General features: G+C 43.0%; 1 protein-coding gene across 1 annotated transcript; it reads right to left on the reverse strand.

Moving 5' to 3' along the window:
• Positions 1 to 539: 539 nt before the first annotated feature.
• Positions 540 to 14,582, reverse strand: LOC140362152 (tubulin beta chain). The gene is made up of 5 exons (XM_072448207.1): positions 14,420 to 14,582; positions 10,530 to 10,638; positions 3,377 to 3,487; positions 2,682 to 2,926; positions 540 to 1,356 (listed from the first exon to the last, which is right to left on the reverse strand). The coding sequence occupies exons 1-5, from the start codon at positions 14,474 to 14,476 to the stop codon at positions 544 to 546; spliced, it is 1,335 nt and encodes a 444-aa protein (XP_072304308.1). The 5' UTR covers positions 14,477 to 14,582; the 3' UTR covers positions 540 to 543.
• Between the last annotated feature and the right edge of the window lie 935 nt (positions 14,583 to 15,517).

The raw sequence follows: 15,517 nt of genomic DNA on the forward strand, positions 1-15,517 counted from the left end.
CGAGAATCGTTTATCGAGGGAGAAATACACAAAAAGAGTCTTATTAAAGAAACAAAAGACACAAAATGAATGCGACAAACATCCTTTTATTCAATTGTTTAACGTGTTTCTAAGGAAATACTGCAAAAGGTTCATTCACATGTATTCAGTGTTGCTCTTTGTAAGTGCCATTGTCAACTTCATGAAACAATTGAATCTTCTTTTCTAACACGATAAGTGCTTCTTTTGGAGTACACGTCATAATCGTAAACTATGGCACGTTATTTAAAAACTCTACACATTTTGGTGAAAACTTCCATCACCTACATTATGTTTTTCTGCACTGCAAACACATCTACATGAGTTTAAACGACTTGAATAGAAAATACTAGAGATTTGATCGCTTTGACTAGATTAGACTAGAATAATACTTAACTTTACTTCAAGAAATAGCTAAATAAAACACTAACACTTGTCGTGAACAACTTAAAGAAAAAGATCGAGAAGGCCGAGTGAATCAGGACTAATTCAGGTTGTTTCTTGCAGTGTTTCCACGTCTCCTTCTCAGTCGTCCTCCTCGGCCTCCTCCTCGAACTCGCCCTCCTCCTCGGCGGTGGCGTCCTGGTACTGCTGGTACTCGGACACCAGGTCGTTCATGTTGCTCTCCGCCTCCGTGAACTCCATCTCGTCCATGCCCTCGCCCGTGTACCAGTGGAGGAACGCCTTGCGACGGAACATGGCGGTGAACTGCTCCGAAATGCGCTTGAACAGCTCCTGGATGGCGGTGCTGTTCCCGATGAAGGTGACGGCCATTTTGAGGCCGCGCGGCGGGATGTCGCAAACCGCCGTCTTGACATTGTTCGGGATCCACTCCACGAAGTAGCTGCTGTTTTTGTTCTGGACGTTCAGCATTTGCTCGTCGACCTCCTTCATCGACATGCGGCCGCGGAAGACGGCGGCCACGGTGAGGTAGCGCCCGTGCCGCGGGTCGCACGCCGCCATCATGTTCTTGGCGTCGAACACCTGCTGGGTTAGCTCCGGGACGGTGAGCGCGCGGTACTGCTGGCTCCCCCTGCTGGTCAGCGGGGCAAAGCCAGGCATGAAGAAGTGCAGGCGAGGGAACGGGACCATGTTGACGGCCAGTTTCCTCAAGTCGGCGTTGAGCTGGCCGGGGAAGCGAAGGCAGGTGGTGACGCCGCTCATGGTGGCGGAGACCAGGTGGTTGAGGTCGCCGTACGTCGGCGTGGTGAGCTTGAGCGTGCGGAAGCAGATGTCGTACAGGGCTTCGTTGTCGATGCAGTAGGTTTCGTCGGTGTTCTCCACCAGCTGGTGCACGGAGAGCGTGGCGTTGTAGGGTTCGACCACCGTGTCCGACACCTGAGCGGGGACAAGGTCAAGGTCAAGTTCTGCAGGAATTAACCTTTTCAAACGTCAGTTATCAGTTAACGTGAGTTATGGTTTGTCCTCATGTTCAAAATAAAGGTAATCAATCGTAGCACAATTAATAAAACAATAAACAATAGTTGCTCCACATTGTCAATCCAATTAAAATTACGCTTATGTTTTAAGTCTTGATGCAGTTTGAGTGAGGCTGCAGCAAAAGGCCGTTCTGCTCAAGGTTTAGTTCAGTTCTGGGCACAATTCAAAAGGTGTAAATGTAAAGAATTTAAGCTGTGAACAATATTTCTGTTCTTTTTATTTTCAACAATCTTGTTTTTATTATAGATGCAAATATATAATATTCATAAGTTTCCTGCTTTTGGAAAATCAATCTTGCTTTAAAGTGCGCACCAGAGAATGTGCACTGCACAATGTTTATTACCTTCACTTAATTACACTTTAATAACAACAGACATTTACAGTCGCCCACACGGAAATAACCATCAAACAAAATGTCTCGACAGCAATATTAGCGAGTGGAGTGCGATTAAGGCCGAGTTTATCTCCCCCTGTTGGGAAATTTGTCCTTTGACTTCTGCTGCTGCTGCTGCTGCTGCTGCTGCTGAAGCTGAAGCTGAAGCTGAAGCTGCTGCTGCTGCTGCTGCTGCTGCTGAAGCTGCTGCTGCTGCTGCTGCTGCTGCTGCTGCTGCTGAAGCTGCTGCTGCTGCTGCTGCTGCTGAAGCTGCTGCTGCTGCTGCTGCTGAAGCTGCTGCTGCTGCTGCTGCTGCTGCTGCTGCTGCTGCTGCTGCTGCTGCTGCTGCTGCTGCTGAAGCTGCTGCTGCTGCTGCTGCTGAAGCTGCTGCTGCTGCTGCTGCTGCTGCTGCTGCTGAAGCTGCTGCTGCTGCTGCTGCTGAAGCTGCTGCTGCTGCTGCTGCTGCTGCTGCTGCTGCTGCTGCTGCTGCTGCTGCTGCTGAAGCTGCTGCTGCTGCTGCTGCTGCTGCTGCTGCTGCTGCTGCTGCTGCTGCTGCTGCTGCTGCTGAAGCTGCTGCTGCTGCTGCTGCTGCTGCTGCTGCTGCTGCTGCACGCTAATTAAATGTACCTTAACCTTAACCTTAAGAAAGAAAATGGAAAAACTACTTTTGGACTTTGGAAGTTGAAAATGCCCCTATTTTACAGACTTTGGACTAAATGGGACTTTTAAAATGTGCTCGTAGACTTTAGTGTTTGTTCAGTCTCTGTGTTTTCTGTGTTTCCTCGTGTTTTGTTCAATAACTAACATTAAAATAAAGTCATATAATGAGTATAATGTTGAAATGGCTCACTTTTGGGGAGGGCACGACGCTGAAGGTGTTCATGATGCGGTCGGGGTACTCCTCGCGGATCTTGCTGATGAGCAGAGTTCCCATGCCGGAGCCGGTGCCTCCGCCCAGGGAGTGCGTGAGCTGGAAGCCCTGCAGGCACTCGCAGCTCTCCGCCTCTTTACGCACCACGTCTAACACCGAGTCCACCAGCTCCGCTCCCTCCGTGTAGTGCCCTTTGGCCCAGTTGTTCCCCGCGCCGCTTTGTCCTGATGAAATAAGATCGAGAGTTGCATTTAGAGGCTTTAAACAGCAGTGTAACGTTTCTCAGAGGTCAGAGGTCGCACGCACTAAACAAACCTCCTCAAACGTGTCACATCTCTGAGCACAGACCGCCTTCTGCCTCAAGAGTGTGTGCGAGTCATAAGATAAGAGTTATTAAAGCCTAAGCACATTACACAGATATTTTTGTTGTGTGCTGTGTCGTATTTGAATGACAATAAAGTCAATAAAGGGAAAATGTTTAATGAAGGATAATTTATCAAGCACTTTAACCACTGAGTCACATATACAGAAGCAAACAGAAATCATCATCATCAGTTAAAGACAAACACAACTGGTCATCAAACGTCTCAGGGATTCACACCTGTAACACGTTTGGAGTAGTAAGTACAATTGTCGCTGGTGAAGCAGAACTGAAATGATTCCCGTATTCTCACCAAAGACAAAGTTGTCAGGTCTGAAGATTTGTCCAAACGGCCCCGAGCGCACAGAGTCCATGGTTCCTGGCTCCAGATCCACCAGGATGGCCCTGGGCACATATTTACCACCTGCAGCGCACAGAGGCCATTAGTCACACAGGACAACAATGTGTGTGTACGAGTGGCCAGGGAGGAACAAACAAACAAACAAACACACACACACACACACACACACACACAAAATGTTCCTCTAAATGTGTGTGATGCCGTACGTGTCCACTAGATGGTGTAGTAAATTCAGAATCTTGGGCTTTTCAGGAAATGGACGTAGTGTGTGATTTTTGTAGATATTTTACATAAATGTATTTCGTCATGATTTCAGATTTATATTGTATATTATTGTAAAAGTTGTTGTGTTCTTTACTCCAGTTACAATATAAAGTCACAACAGCCTTTGGTCTTTTCAGTAGATGTATGTAGTACCTACATGTGTCCACTAGATGACGTAGTAAATTCAGAATCTTGGGCTTTTCATGAAATAAACGTAGTTTGTGATTGTTGTAGATATTTTACTTAAATGTGAGGCTCATTTGGTCATGATTTCAGATGTATACTGTATATTATTGTAAAAGTTGTTGTGTTCTTTACTCCAGTTACAATATAAAAGTCACAACAGCCTTTGGTCTGTTCAGTAGATTTATGTATTTATGTACCTACACTTGTCCACTAGATGGGGTAGTAAATAGTAAATTTCTATAAATAGTAAATACAAATATAAATGAATATATTTATAAATTTATATACAAACAAATAAATATAAATATAAATAAATTAATATTATAAAATGTAAATAAATAATAATAATAAATATAGCCGCAGGCGGCAATGATCGGCCCTCGCTACGCCGCCGCCACGCCGCAAGAGGAGGGGGCGCTAACGCGCCCCAATTGTCCTTTTATTACGCCTACTGCTGAATCTGTGACGCTGTCACATCTTCTCCCCTTTGTTTTACCATCAAAAAGCAATTTTATTTTGAATTCTTGGCAAAATGTGCGGCTTTGCCGCACAGACACCGTGACTCTTTGAATAAAAATGTGGATAACTTTTGATGGTCCACCCCTGAAGATGAGTCTCACCAAATTTCAGGTTAATAGGGCTGACGCCCTAAGAGGAGTTTGTGAAAGTCTAAAGTGTAAACATGTTCTGGCGATTTCCCCATTGGAATAACATGGGAGGTTTTGGTCATCGCTACGGCAACGCCATAACAATTATGACATGGGTCTCACTGACTTTTTTGATGGGGATGCCAAAATTGAGTTGTGTGTCAAATTCGGTCAGATAATTTCGCAAAACTAAACATTCAACCTCCATATAAAATCTGTAGGGGGCGCTGTGGCGCCAAATAAATTTATTTCACTTCAAGTAGGTTTAGGGCAAAGAGTTTAACAACTGATTCTAATTTGACGCAATTCGGACTTTATCTGCGCAAACGGCAGAAATGTTAAATTTGGGAGATTTCTGAAATTCTTGCTACAGTTTGCGGCTTTGCCGCACAGAGACCGTGAGAGGTATCAATGTAATTTGGATAACTTTTGATGTCCCACTCCTCAGTAGCATTTTCACCAAATTTCAGCTTTTTAGGGCCAACGCCCTGGGAGGAGTTCGTAAAAGTACGACGTTTGGAAAAACTCCAAAGTCATGTTTAGCCATTTTTGAAGCAATATGGCCGACATTTGGTTGGGCGGACGGCGTTGCCGTAATAATGTTTTTTACTTCTCTTGTCACCATCTACCTCTGCACCAAATTTCATGATTCTACGATCAGATTTTTTTTGGGTCATTTCCCATCTCTCAATGCATTTTTGGTACATTTGGGGGCGCTGACGCGTCAATTTTTTTTATTTTAGAAAAGGGAAATAGCCAGAATGTAGAGAGGCACGATTTTTAGAGGTGTGCAAATTTTTGTGACTTTTCGTCAATGTTCACTGGGTGAAAAATAGGGGGGTTGGTCCCGAGAATAAGAAGAAGAAGAAGAAGATTAAAGCCGCAAGCGGCATCCAACGGCCCTCGCGGGCCGCCGGCCTTCCGACTCTGCGCTTTCGACTTGATAAAGATGGCGCCCTTATTGTGTGTTGAATAAAAAAAGAACTTGACAGACGGCGACACATTGGACATGGCCAATCCAGTGCAAATGAACACAAATGTCGGTCAAATGTGCTGCGCCGCCGCACAGAGACCGTAGCACTTGGAATAAAAATATGGATAACTTTTGATGCCGCGCTTGTGTAGATGATTTTTCCCAAAGTAAAGCTTGATCGAGCTATTGCCCACGGAGGAGTTTGTTAAAGTGTGAAGTGTAAATGTGAACATTTCAGAGATTTCGCTATTTTCCCATTTGTGACATCTATTTGCGGGTCCGTCACACAAAGACCGTAGCACTTAGAATCAAAATATGGATACGTTTTGATGCCCCGCTTGTGTAGATGATATTCTCCAAATATGAACTTGATCGGACAATCGCCCTAGGAGGAGTTCGTTAAAGTGTGAAGCATAAAAAATGTGGTGATTTGAGCGATTCTGCGATTTTCCCATAAGGATAACATGGGATGTTTCTGTCATCGCTACGGTTACGCCGTACAAAATATGACTTTGGCTCTCATACTTTTATGATCAGGATGGCAAATTAGAATTTTGTTCAAAATGTCATGTCATTTGGAAAAACTCTATTGTTTATAGGCCACTCTGAAGGCCAAATAGTCAGAATTCTGGGAAACGTTTGCGGCTCCGTCGCACAGAGACCGTAAAAGCTATCCTTAAAATTTGGATAACTTTAGATGCCCCACTTGTCTAGAGGACGTACACCGATTTTGAGGTTCGTGGGCAAAACGCACTAGGAGGACTTCGTTAAAGTGTAAAACATAAAAATGTGGATATTTGAGAGATTTTGCGGTTTTCCCATAGGGATAACATGGGAGGTTTCTGTCATCGCTACGACTACGCCGTAAAAAATAAGGCATTTGTCTGATTGGCTTTTGTGATCGGGACGGCAAAATAGAATTTTGGGTAAAGTTTAGAACATTTTGGTAAAACTAATTTTTGACCTTCAATGTTAATTTAAAGGTCACTCTGTAGGGGGCGCTATCGCGCCCATTTCAATTTTGTCATCATAAACTGGTCCAAACTAGAAAGTTTAACAACTGATTCAAATTTGGTCCTAATCGGACTGGTTTTGATCAAATGGGAGCAATTTTTAGATCTGCAATATTCCAAAATAAATTGTCCAACTTTGCGGCTGCGCCGCACACAGACCGTAAAAGGTATCTCAAAAAATTGGATAACTTTAGATGCCCCACTTGTCCAGAGGACGTACGCCGATTTTGAAGTCGGTGGGCAAAACGCCCTAGGAGGAGTTCGTCAAAGTTTGACGTGAACAAAATGGCTAACACAGCGTGTTTTCATTTTCAAAGGAAGATGGCGGCCATAGGGTAAGTCTGGGGGCGTGGCCACAATGATTTATTTTTTTGTCCTCACGAGAGGAATGCGTGTCCCGAATTTCGTAGCTTTACGACAAAGTTGACCTCGGGGCGTCTCCCATAGGCGCAATGTATTTTGACTTTTGTCGGTGGCGCTGTCGCGCCATTTTTTAACGAAAAAAAAAATGGCCCAGAAAAAACAAAATTTTTCGCCGATTCTGAATTTGAGTTCGTAAAAGTACAACGTTTGGAAAAACTCCGAAGTCATGTTTAGCCATTTTTGAAGCAATATGGCCGACATTTGGTTGGGCGGACGGCGTTGCCGTAATAATATTTTTTACTTCTCTTGTCACCATCTACCTCTGCGCCAAATTTCATGATTCTACGATCAGATTTTTTTTGGGTCATTTCCCATCTCTCAATGCATTTTTGGTACATTTGGGGGCGCTGACGCGCCAATTTTTTTTATTTTAGAAAAGGGAAATAGCCAGAATGTAGAGAGGCACGATTTTTAGAGGTGTGAACATTTTTGTGACTTTTCGTCAATGTTCACTGGGTGAAAAATAGGGGGGTTGGTCCCGAGAAGAAGAAGAAGAAGAAGAAGAAGAAGAAGAAGAAGAAGAAGAAGAAGAAGAAGAAGAAGAAGAAGAAGAAGAAGAAATATCATAAACTATACATTTTCGGAAAGCGCTCGCGCTTTCCTACCTCATGGTGTGGGTCCCTGGTCACTGACGGGTACTTTCGTTAATTTTGAGTGGGCTCCGCCCACTTTGTGTTTTTGGCCCTCTATACAGTAATAATGTTCAATTTTTGCATTACATGCTTATATGCACGGAACATGCAAGAGATGGGGAACGTATTCGTGAGCTACTTAGGGCAAATGAGTGCTTTATATGGGGATGACGACCGCTTCGCGGTCGTCATCCCAATGTAAAGTGCTCGTTTAGTGCGCACTTTTGCACGGGCTTCGCCCGTTTACAACGGTAATGTTCCATTTTGCTACTATTAATTAGTATGCACGGGGCGTGCGTGAGTGAAGGAGTGCGTTAGTGAATGTTTGGAAGTGGGCGAGCGCTTCGCGCTCGATTTCGTGCGCACTACGTGCGCACTTTCGCAGCCGTGCTTCGCACGGCCTTACGAGATTAATAGGCCTCTCGCCAGCTTGTGGCGCTCGGGCCTAATAATATTTTTAGCAAAAACAATATAGCCGTTTCCACTATAACAACAAATTATACATCGTTTGAAAGCTCTAAGCCTTCCCGATGCCGCCATGGGGTGGAATCATCATTACGAGCGCTTACGCGCTCGTCACTCCCTATTCCGTCGGGATGCCCCGCCCACTCCCCATAGACTTCCATTGATTTGAGCAGATACAAGCATGGCCCATGCCTGCGGCATGGATTCTCGCATACGGGACGATGCCAGGAAGGTTTTTGAAGGAATGCAGCGCTTCGCGCTGCTGTTGTCAACAATTAGTGAATGGGCTACGCCCATTCACTAATTGTTGACTATTTCTGTCATAGCAGGAGTAAGTATGCATGATCCATGCCTTCGGCATGGGCTAGTTCACTGTACTTGCCAGGGGCGACGGGGCACCAAACATGCGGGCGCGTGGTCAGACAGTTGCAACGCTGCCTTCGGCAGCGTTGCGGGAGCAATAGGCCCTCCGCCCTGCTGGGGCTCGGGCCTAAATATTCCGATACGAAAACAATGTTTCCCATTTTCCAAATATCATAAACTATACATTTTCGGAAAGCGCTCGCGCTTTCCTACCTCATGGTGTGGGTCCCTGGTCACTGACGGGTACTTTCGTTAATTTTGAGTGGGCTCCGCCCACTTTGTGTTTTTGGCCCTCTATACAGTAATAATGTTCATTTTTTGCATTACATGCTTATATGCACGGAACATGCAAGAGATGGGGAACGTATTCGTGAGCTACTTAGCGCAAACGAGCACTTTACATTGGGATGACGACCGCAAAGCGGTCGTCATCCCAATGTAAAGTGCTCGTTTAGTGCGAACTTTTGCACGGGCTTCGCCCGTTTACAACGGTAATGTTCCATTTTCCTACAACTAATTAGTATGCACGGGGCGTGCATGAGTGGAGGAGTGCGTTAGTGAGTGTTTGGAAGTGGGCGAGCGCTTCGCGCTCGATTTCGTGCGCACTACGTGCGCACTTTCGCAGCCGTGCTTCGCACGGCCTTACGAGACTAATAGGCCTCTTGCCAGCTTGTGGCGCTCGGGCCTAACAATAATAATAAATAATACATATATATATATAAATAAACATATTTATAAATATAAATATATCTATACATTTATAAATATAAACATAAGTAAATATAAATAGTAAATAGTAAATTCCTATAAGTTATCTGTTCTTTTCCTCGGTATCTACCTCTGTATCTACGTCGCAACAATGAATTTTCCCCATGTGTGTACAATAAAGGATTATCTTATCTTATCTTAAAGGCGCAATGGACGATTTTTCGGCGATTTGAGAACGTGGGCGGAATTGCGCATGCGCACTCCCCCGTGTGGCCTGATACAACACACACGTGCGTTTGTTTATTAGCGCGACGGATCGCATCTCTCGTCTCCCGTAGATTTCCGTCTCTTATGAGTCAGCTCGAACAGTCCATCTCCGTCCTAATTTTGTCCCGTACACTGAGGGAACTATATTATGATAGATCAATGCGCTTAGACACGCGGAACCGTGCTGCTCTCGGGGGACGAGCCACACGCGGCTGCAGGTGAGCGGTAGGTGCGTTTTATGATTGATACGTGGCAGGACTAATTGGCCGTCCACGCCACGAGGAAATAAGACTCAGATTTGGGCCAAAAAAATCGTCCATTCAACTTTTAAATGAGCATTTGGTATTTTCAGTAGATTTATGTAGTACCTACACTTGTCCACTAGATGGTGTAGTAAATTCAGAATCTTGGGCTATTCAGGAAATTAACGTAGTTTGTGATTTTTTAGATATTCTACTTAAATGTGAGGCCCATTTGGTCATGATTTCAGATTTATATTGTAATTATTGTAAAATGTGCTGTGTTATTTACTCCAGTTAAAGTATAAAAGTCAAAACAGCCTTTGGTCAGAGTTATATAGTACCTACACTTGTCCACTAGATAGCGTAGTAAATTCAGAATCTTGGGCTTTTCATAAAATGAACGTCGTGTGAGTGACTTTTGTAGATATTTTACATAAATGTGAAGCTCATTTGGTCATGATTTCAGATGTATACTGTATATTATTGTAAAGGTTGTTGTGTTCTTTACTCCAGTTACAATATAAAGTCACAACAGCCTTTGGTCTTTAGTAGATTCATGTAGTACCTACACTTGTCCACTAGATGGTATGTAAACTAATCCATTTAGCAAGATATTTATCATTGATTTCAGCATCTTATTACCTTTTACAAATCTTCTGTCAAAACAAATAGGCCAAAGTGGTTTAGGAATAATGGGCTTTAAGCTGTTTATTTCAAGACAGTTTTCATTCATCGTTGTTCATTTCAGATGAATCCATTCAAAGTGGTGTTTTAGAACAAGTGTTTGTCTGTTAATGATGAACAAGCCTAATCTCATTAAGTACAAGTACAGGTTCTCAGCAGGTGTCGTTATCTAAAGGTGACCGACATCTTACTCACGTTCACATTATTTAATCTTTTGTTTCCGGTTTGTATTTCTCACCCGTGGCCTCGTTGTAGTAGACGCTGATCCTGTCCAGCTGCAGGTCACTGTCTCCGTGGTACGTCCCAGTCGGGTCAATGCCGTGCTCGTCGCTGATCACCTCCCAGAACTGTGCAAGAACGAGAGAAAAATGCATTTATTTATAGTGTTTTTCATGTTGTTTTCTAATGCAGGGAGCAGAGCTGGCGTCCAGAGCTTTAATCCTGCAACTTTAAATAGTAAAAAGCCCAAATATATGATTACAAAAACAACAATTTGTATTTATTTGTCTGAAATAAATGCTTGTTAGCAATACTTTTATCAAATATTTATTGTGGGGGGCCTCAATTTTAAACAGGATGAAAAAATGCTGGCAACCATAAAGCATTATTCTGTCTTTTAAAACTGTTTTTGTGCAAATCGATATGTCACATTTTATAATCTCCAACAATAAAACAGGTGAAGCAGATTCTGCACCACCATTTTCCAGCAGAGGACGCAACGCAAAGACTCTGAGGACCGAAGAAATGAGGCTCAACACAGTAGCTGAAGTAGTCGAAGTGGGTGAGCTGTATAGAGCAGGTAAAGTGGCACTGTAAAAACACAGAGGAGCACTTGTTGATTATAAACCACTCTCGAGAAGAAGACAGTTGCCATAAAACACACAGACTAATCCCTGCTGCAATCGACTTGTTTCTTATTGACTCTGTTGCTTGTTTTGGTTGTGTTTGTCGTTCTTATGATGCAGAACCATACGTTAAATATGATTCTGAGTTATGGCCTGTTTGTGCATTCACAGCGTTTAGTCTCGGGGCTCGCCGCATAAAGACGCCACTGTTCTCTTCACTCTTCGGGCCTGTTTCACGCTGGGAGAACAAGCTTGTGACGAGGTGACTGCACTTTCCCCAGAGCACGAGAAGCATCTGATGTCACCTGGAGTCACATGAAGCACTAAAAGCGGCGCTGGGACTTTCTGATCTCACAGAGAACGAGGGATTTACGTGTCCCCGAGGCGAGCCATGTTTCACTCTGCGCCGATTAGAAGAGGAACTGCAGCAGATGGACCGAGGGGTGTCTTAAGTACTTTGAGCCTGAAGTACTTTGAACGCAATGACTTAAGAGTGTTCCTGACAACCTAAACTTTACTTACATGTGATGCAAATGTTTCTTTCCCATTTTGTGCAAGAGACTCACTTACTTTTTTCAAGCACAAAAACTGCACATTGTCGATAAAGTGTCTTTTTTTCTCTCATAATCAAATCATTAATTTCATTTTTTTGTCATTGTATGTTCGCTCATGATATTCAACTGCAATAAATGGTAAAAGGCAACAGAAATATGCACAAATACTGCAAGAATACATCAAAAGTACATATTACTGCATTATTAAAGAGCTGGGAGTCAGAGATGTGTTGAAAAATTGATTACATTGCACTTTTCCTTGGGATATGTGCAAACTTAGAATATTTAATACATTTTCTATAATAAAAGTTCTCACCTTAAGTGCATAAAGAGCAGAATAAGATTTAAAAGAATGAAACAAACTTTGTGTAATCTTTCAAATGTGAGTAAAAAGTTAAATTTTCCTCAATTTTAGTTGTTATTTCTACACACTTTTCCACCGGATTTCCATTTGCTCTCTGATAATAACTGAAAATGTAACAAAAAGTAACAAATAACTCTAGATATTGCTTTTTGCCCCTTCCACGCCCGATAACTCTGATAATCTACAGTGGGTTTCTCCTCGGCCCCTTCAGTCATGACGGGGCGTGATGCCAAGAGCGCGACGGCAGCGCCACCCGCTGAGTCCACTGACCCTAATCTTCACCAGGCAAACGTGTGTGTGTGTGTGTGTGTGTGTGTGTGTGTGTGTGTGCTTGTGTTGAGAGATCAGTCTTAAGAAGGAATCTGACAAGAAAATCTCAAAAGGAATCTGAAATGTTGCTCAAAAAGTAGGACACAGTTGTGTTAAATGGTGAAATCAGACCCAATCTTTTAGCCAAATTCATTATATTTCCAATCAATTAATGAATGTAAGTGCACATTTAACTCTAGAATGTGTTGTCCGTTACGATGAAGGGAGGATCTGAAATGAATCACCTGTTTTGAAGGCTTTCTTACTCCTTAAATAGAAACACAACTGAGAAAAATGACTTAAGTTAAACTCATGATTGGCCTCATGAGTTGGACATTTAACTCAAAGGAAAGATTAAAAAATAGACAGTAAAAGCCACATATTTAAAAGGCAGCATCATTCCCACAGGGGCCGGCTCACACAGACACACAGTTGTTCACATTGACTGTATAGATTAAAAAAACGCTCCATAATTCCACTCACGTGACTTCATTTTATGCTTGATTGATTTTATGATGATAAACTTTAGTACAAATAAGAGCCTGGGATAGAGGATGTGGCACAGGGGTTTGATCTCTCTCTCCACATCAGAACTAAACCTGGACCACCACAGTTTAATCCTGATCATTTGATTTAGTCCTGTTTTAGTGTTTAAGTTTGAGTTTAGTCCTAGTTTAGTCCCAATTTGAATGTGGTGTTTATGCACGAGTGAAAAGAATCAAATCAAGTTGAGATAAGCTAAAAGAACACACCCTTAAGTCTAAAAACATGTACTTTGACAACCTTTCTTTAGCCTATAATTGACCAAAATACAGATATTAAAGATGCACTGCGTAACCTTGCCACTGTGACATTGACAAGCCGCACCAGTTCAGATTACAGGTCGGATCTGTGGAAAGTCAAGCCCGCTGTTTTAGAGCAATAAAAACACCTGTAATTGAATAAATGCGGCTGGATAGATACGTTTAATGCCATACTGTGGAATATTCCAGGCACAAGAATGATCCCTATGACTACGAGCAAGTGGCGTACGCCCTCCACCAGAAACGTTACCCCTTTAAACGGTCAGTACAGTCTTTCTCTTGTGGATGTTTCTTGTTCTTGACGTTTGGGTCAATCGTGACCAGACAAAGACATAAACTGGCCACTGTGGCGTCGGCTTCTGTGTGTGTTGTTTGACGTTGTGTGTCGGCCGTGGGCCCGGGGAGCGTCTGCGTGTGATAAACTGTGTGTGAAAAGTGCAGAGAGTTAAATGACCTCATCTGTGCGTTCAGACAGGGGGCCACTTTGTCACGGCGGGGGCCCCTCCCTCGCTCGCCGCGCCGCTCCACTGCATCAGCACTCGCCTCTTTCTTTTTTTGGCCAAACTCGCCTCTTGTGTTGGGGTTTCTTTGACGGGACAAAGGGCCGACCCAAAGCAGGCGGCAGCGGCTGGCTCATTATCACATGCCGGCGGCTCGAGTCTGACAGTCGGTCCATGTTTTAGCAATCGACACATTTAAATAACAATCGCGGAGTTACAACGAGAAAGGGATTTTTTCATTGGACTAAACATTTGAGTCTGAAACAAAACTTTGTCAAACATTTAAGCGTATGGCGTTTTGTCATGATCAAATTGATATTTATGTATATTATAGTCTATAATAAAAAGAGCTGCAGCACTAATGCCAGGGTTTGCTGAATGTCCTCCCTGCTCTTCACTCTCCTTTTGCCTGCCCTGTCCTGTCTAATAAAGCTTACCGGGCAAAATAAACTAATGGAGCAAATACATTTTCCAATAGACACTGAAATATAATAGATCATGATTTTACCAACCCATAAATATGATGATTTTACAATAATTTACTGTGTCACTGTCACGTTCAGCCAAAGACAAAGTGGAATTGATAACAGAACAAGTTAATTTAGCAGTAGCTCTACATTTGGCCTGAAACTGGTTTTGTTTCACTTTTCTGTGGTCAAAGTTGTCCAATGAATAAACGATAGCCTTTTCCTCAAAACTAGTTCAACAGAGACAATGTGGCTGTAACAAGTTGTAAAGGCACGAAGTTCTTACTTTAGCACCGATCTGGTTCCCGCACTGTCCCGCCTGGATATGCACGATTTCCCTCATGATGAGATGCAGTAGATGCAGTCAGTCAGATGTGGTCAAACACACAGAGACGAGGAGATGGAGATGAGATGATGCAGACGCACTGGATGAACCACAGAGCGCACTGAGCAGCCTGAGCGGCCTGAGCGGCCTGAGAAGCCTGAGCCGTCTCCCGCCCCGCTCCTGTGATTGGCTCCTGGGATTGGCTCCTGCGGCTTCAGTCTGTGCTGTAAGTGGATCACATATAAAGGGTTTCCTCCACTCGCAGACAAGGACCGGAAAAGCAGAAGGAGTGCCAGGATTTGTCATTAGTTCCCCGTTGGAAGTGTGCATTTTTGCAGGATTGAGCCAGACTCCATGAACTGTAGGCCTGAATAAAGATTACAGTATTTTAGATTAAATGAGATCAGATGTTGGCTTAGTTGATAAAAGCACACGCAGTATAGAGTTGGATAGAATAGAGAAGTGCATTATCAGTTTGCATGGATAACGACTACTGTGGGATAGAGAGTCAATACCTATGGGTCTGTCTGATGTTATGACAGAAATGTAAGTCTGGTTGTAATTATCTGGTACTTACATATTTTAATTGCACATAGACCAGTTTGATTCCTTAACTTTCTTTTATCAGAAAGGTTAAGCTAACTCTACAGGTCTTTCACTAATGTGCTCAGTGTGATTCATATTTGACACAAAGTTATAGCTTGGAAATGGCACAAAAACTTATAAATAAACCAATACATTAAAAATGGCCCCTCAGAAGTCTACAATTGTTGGTTAAGATAGAATAACCAATGCAATGCAAAGTACAAGATTTTTAAGTTTATTAATATTTTCAATAGTTCACAGTGAATTTTTGACTAAGTTTTAACAGTTCCATGTTGATAATCAAGGAGATCTTATGTCTCAATTTTCTGATGCTACTGCATAAACCAGAGGGGACTGAGGTACACGCAATATTCATTTATTCTGTTTGTGAATATTGCCAGTGTTCAAATTTGAACTTATTTGTTTGTTTGTTGTTGTATTTTTATTTGTGTATTCATTAATTTATTTCCGTTG

The sequence above is a fragment of the Eucyclogobius newberryi genome, unplaced genomic scaffold (genome assembly GCF_026437365.1).
Source record: "Eucyclogobius newberryi isolate DKJ021-1_F unplaced genomic scaffold, fEucNew1.0.hap1 SCAF_16, whole genome shotgun sequence".
NCBI classification, from domain to species: Eukaryota; Metazoa; Chordata; class Actinopteri; order Gobiiformes; family Gobiidae; genus Eucyclogobius; species Eucyclogobius newberryi.

Excerpts from the sequence above, each read along its gene's own strand:
- LOC140362152 (XM_072448207.1), bottom strand. The coding sequence starts at position 14,476 with ATGAGGGAAATCGTGCATATCCAGGCGGGACAGTGCGGGAACCAGATC. Across the intron at positions 2,927-3,376 it reads ACCTGACAACTTTGTCTTTG|GACAAAGCGGCGCGGGGAAC; the intron begins GTGAGAATACGG and ends TTATTTCATCAG. Across the intron at positions 1,357-2,681 it reads GCGTCGTGCCCTCCCCAAAA|GTGTCGGACACGGTGGTCGA; the intron begins GTGAGCCATTTC and ends GTCCCCGCTCAG.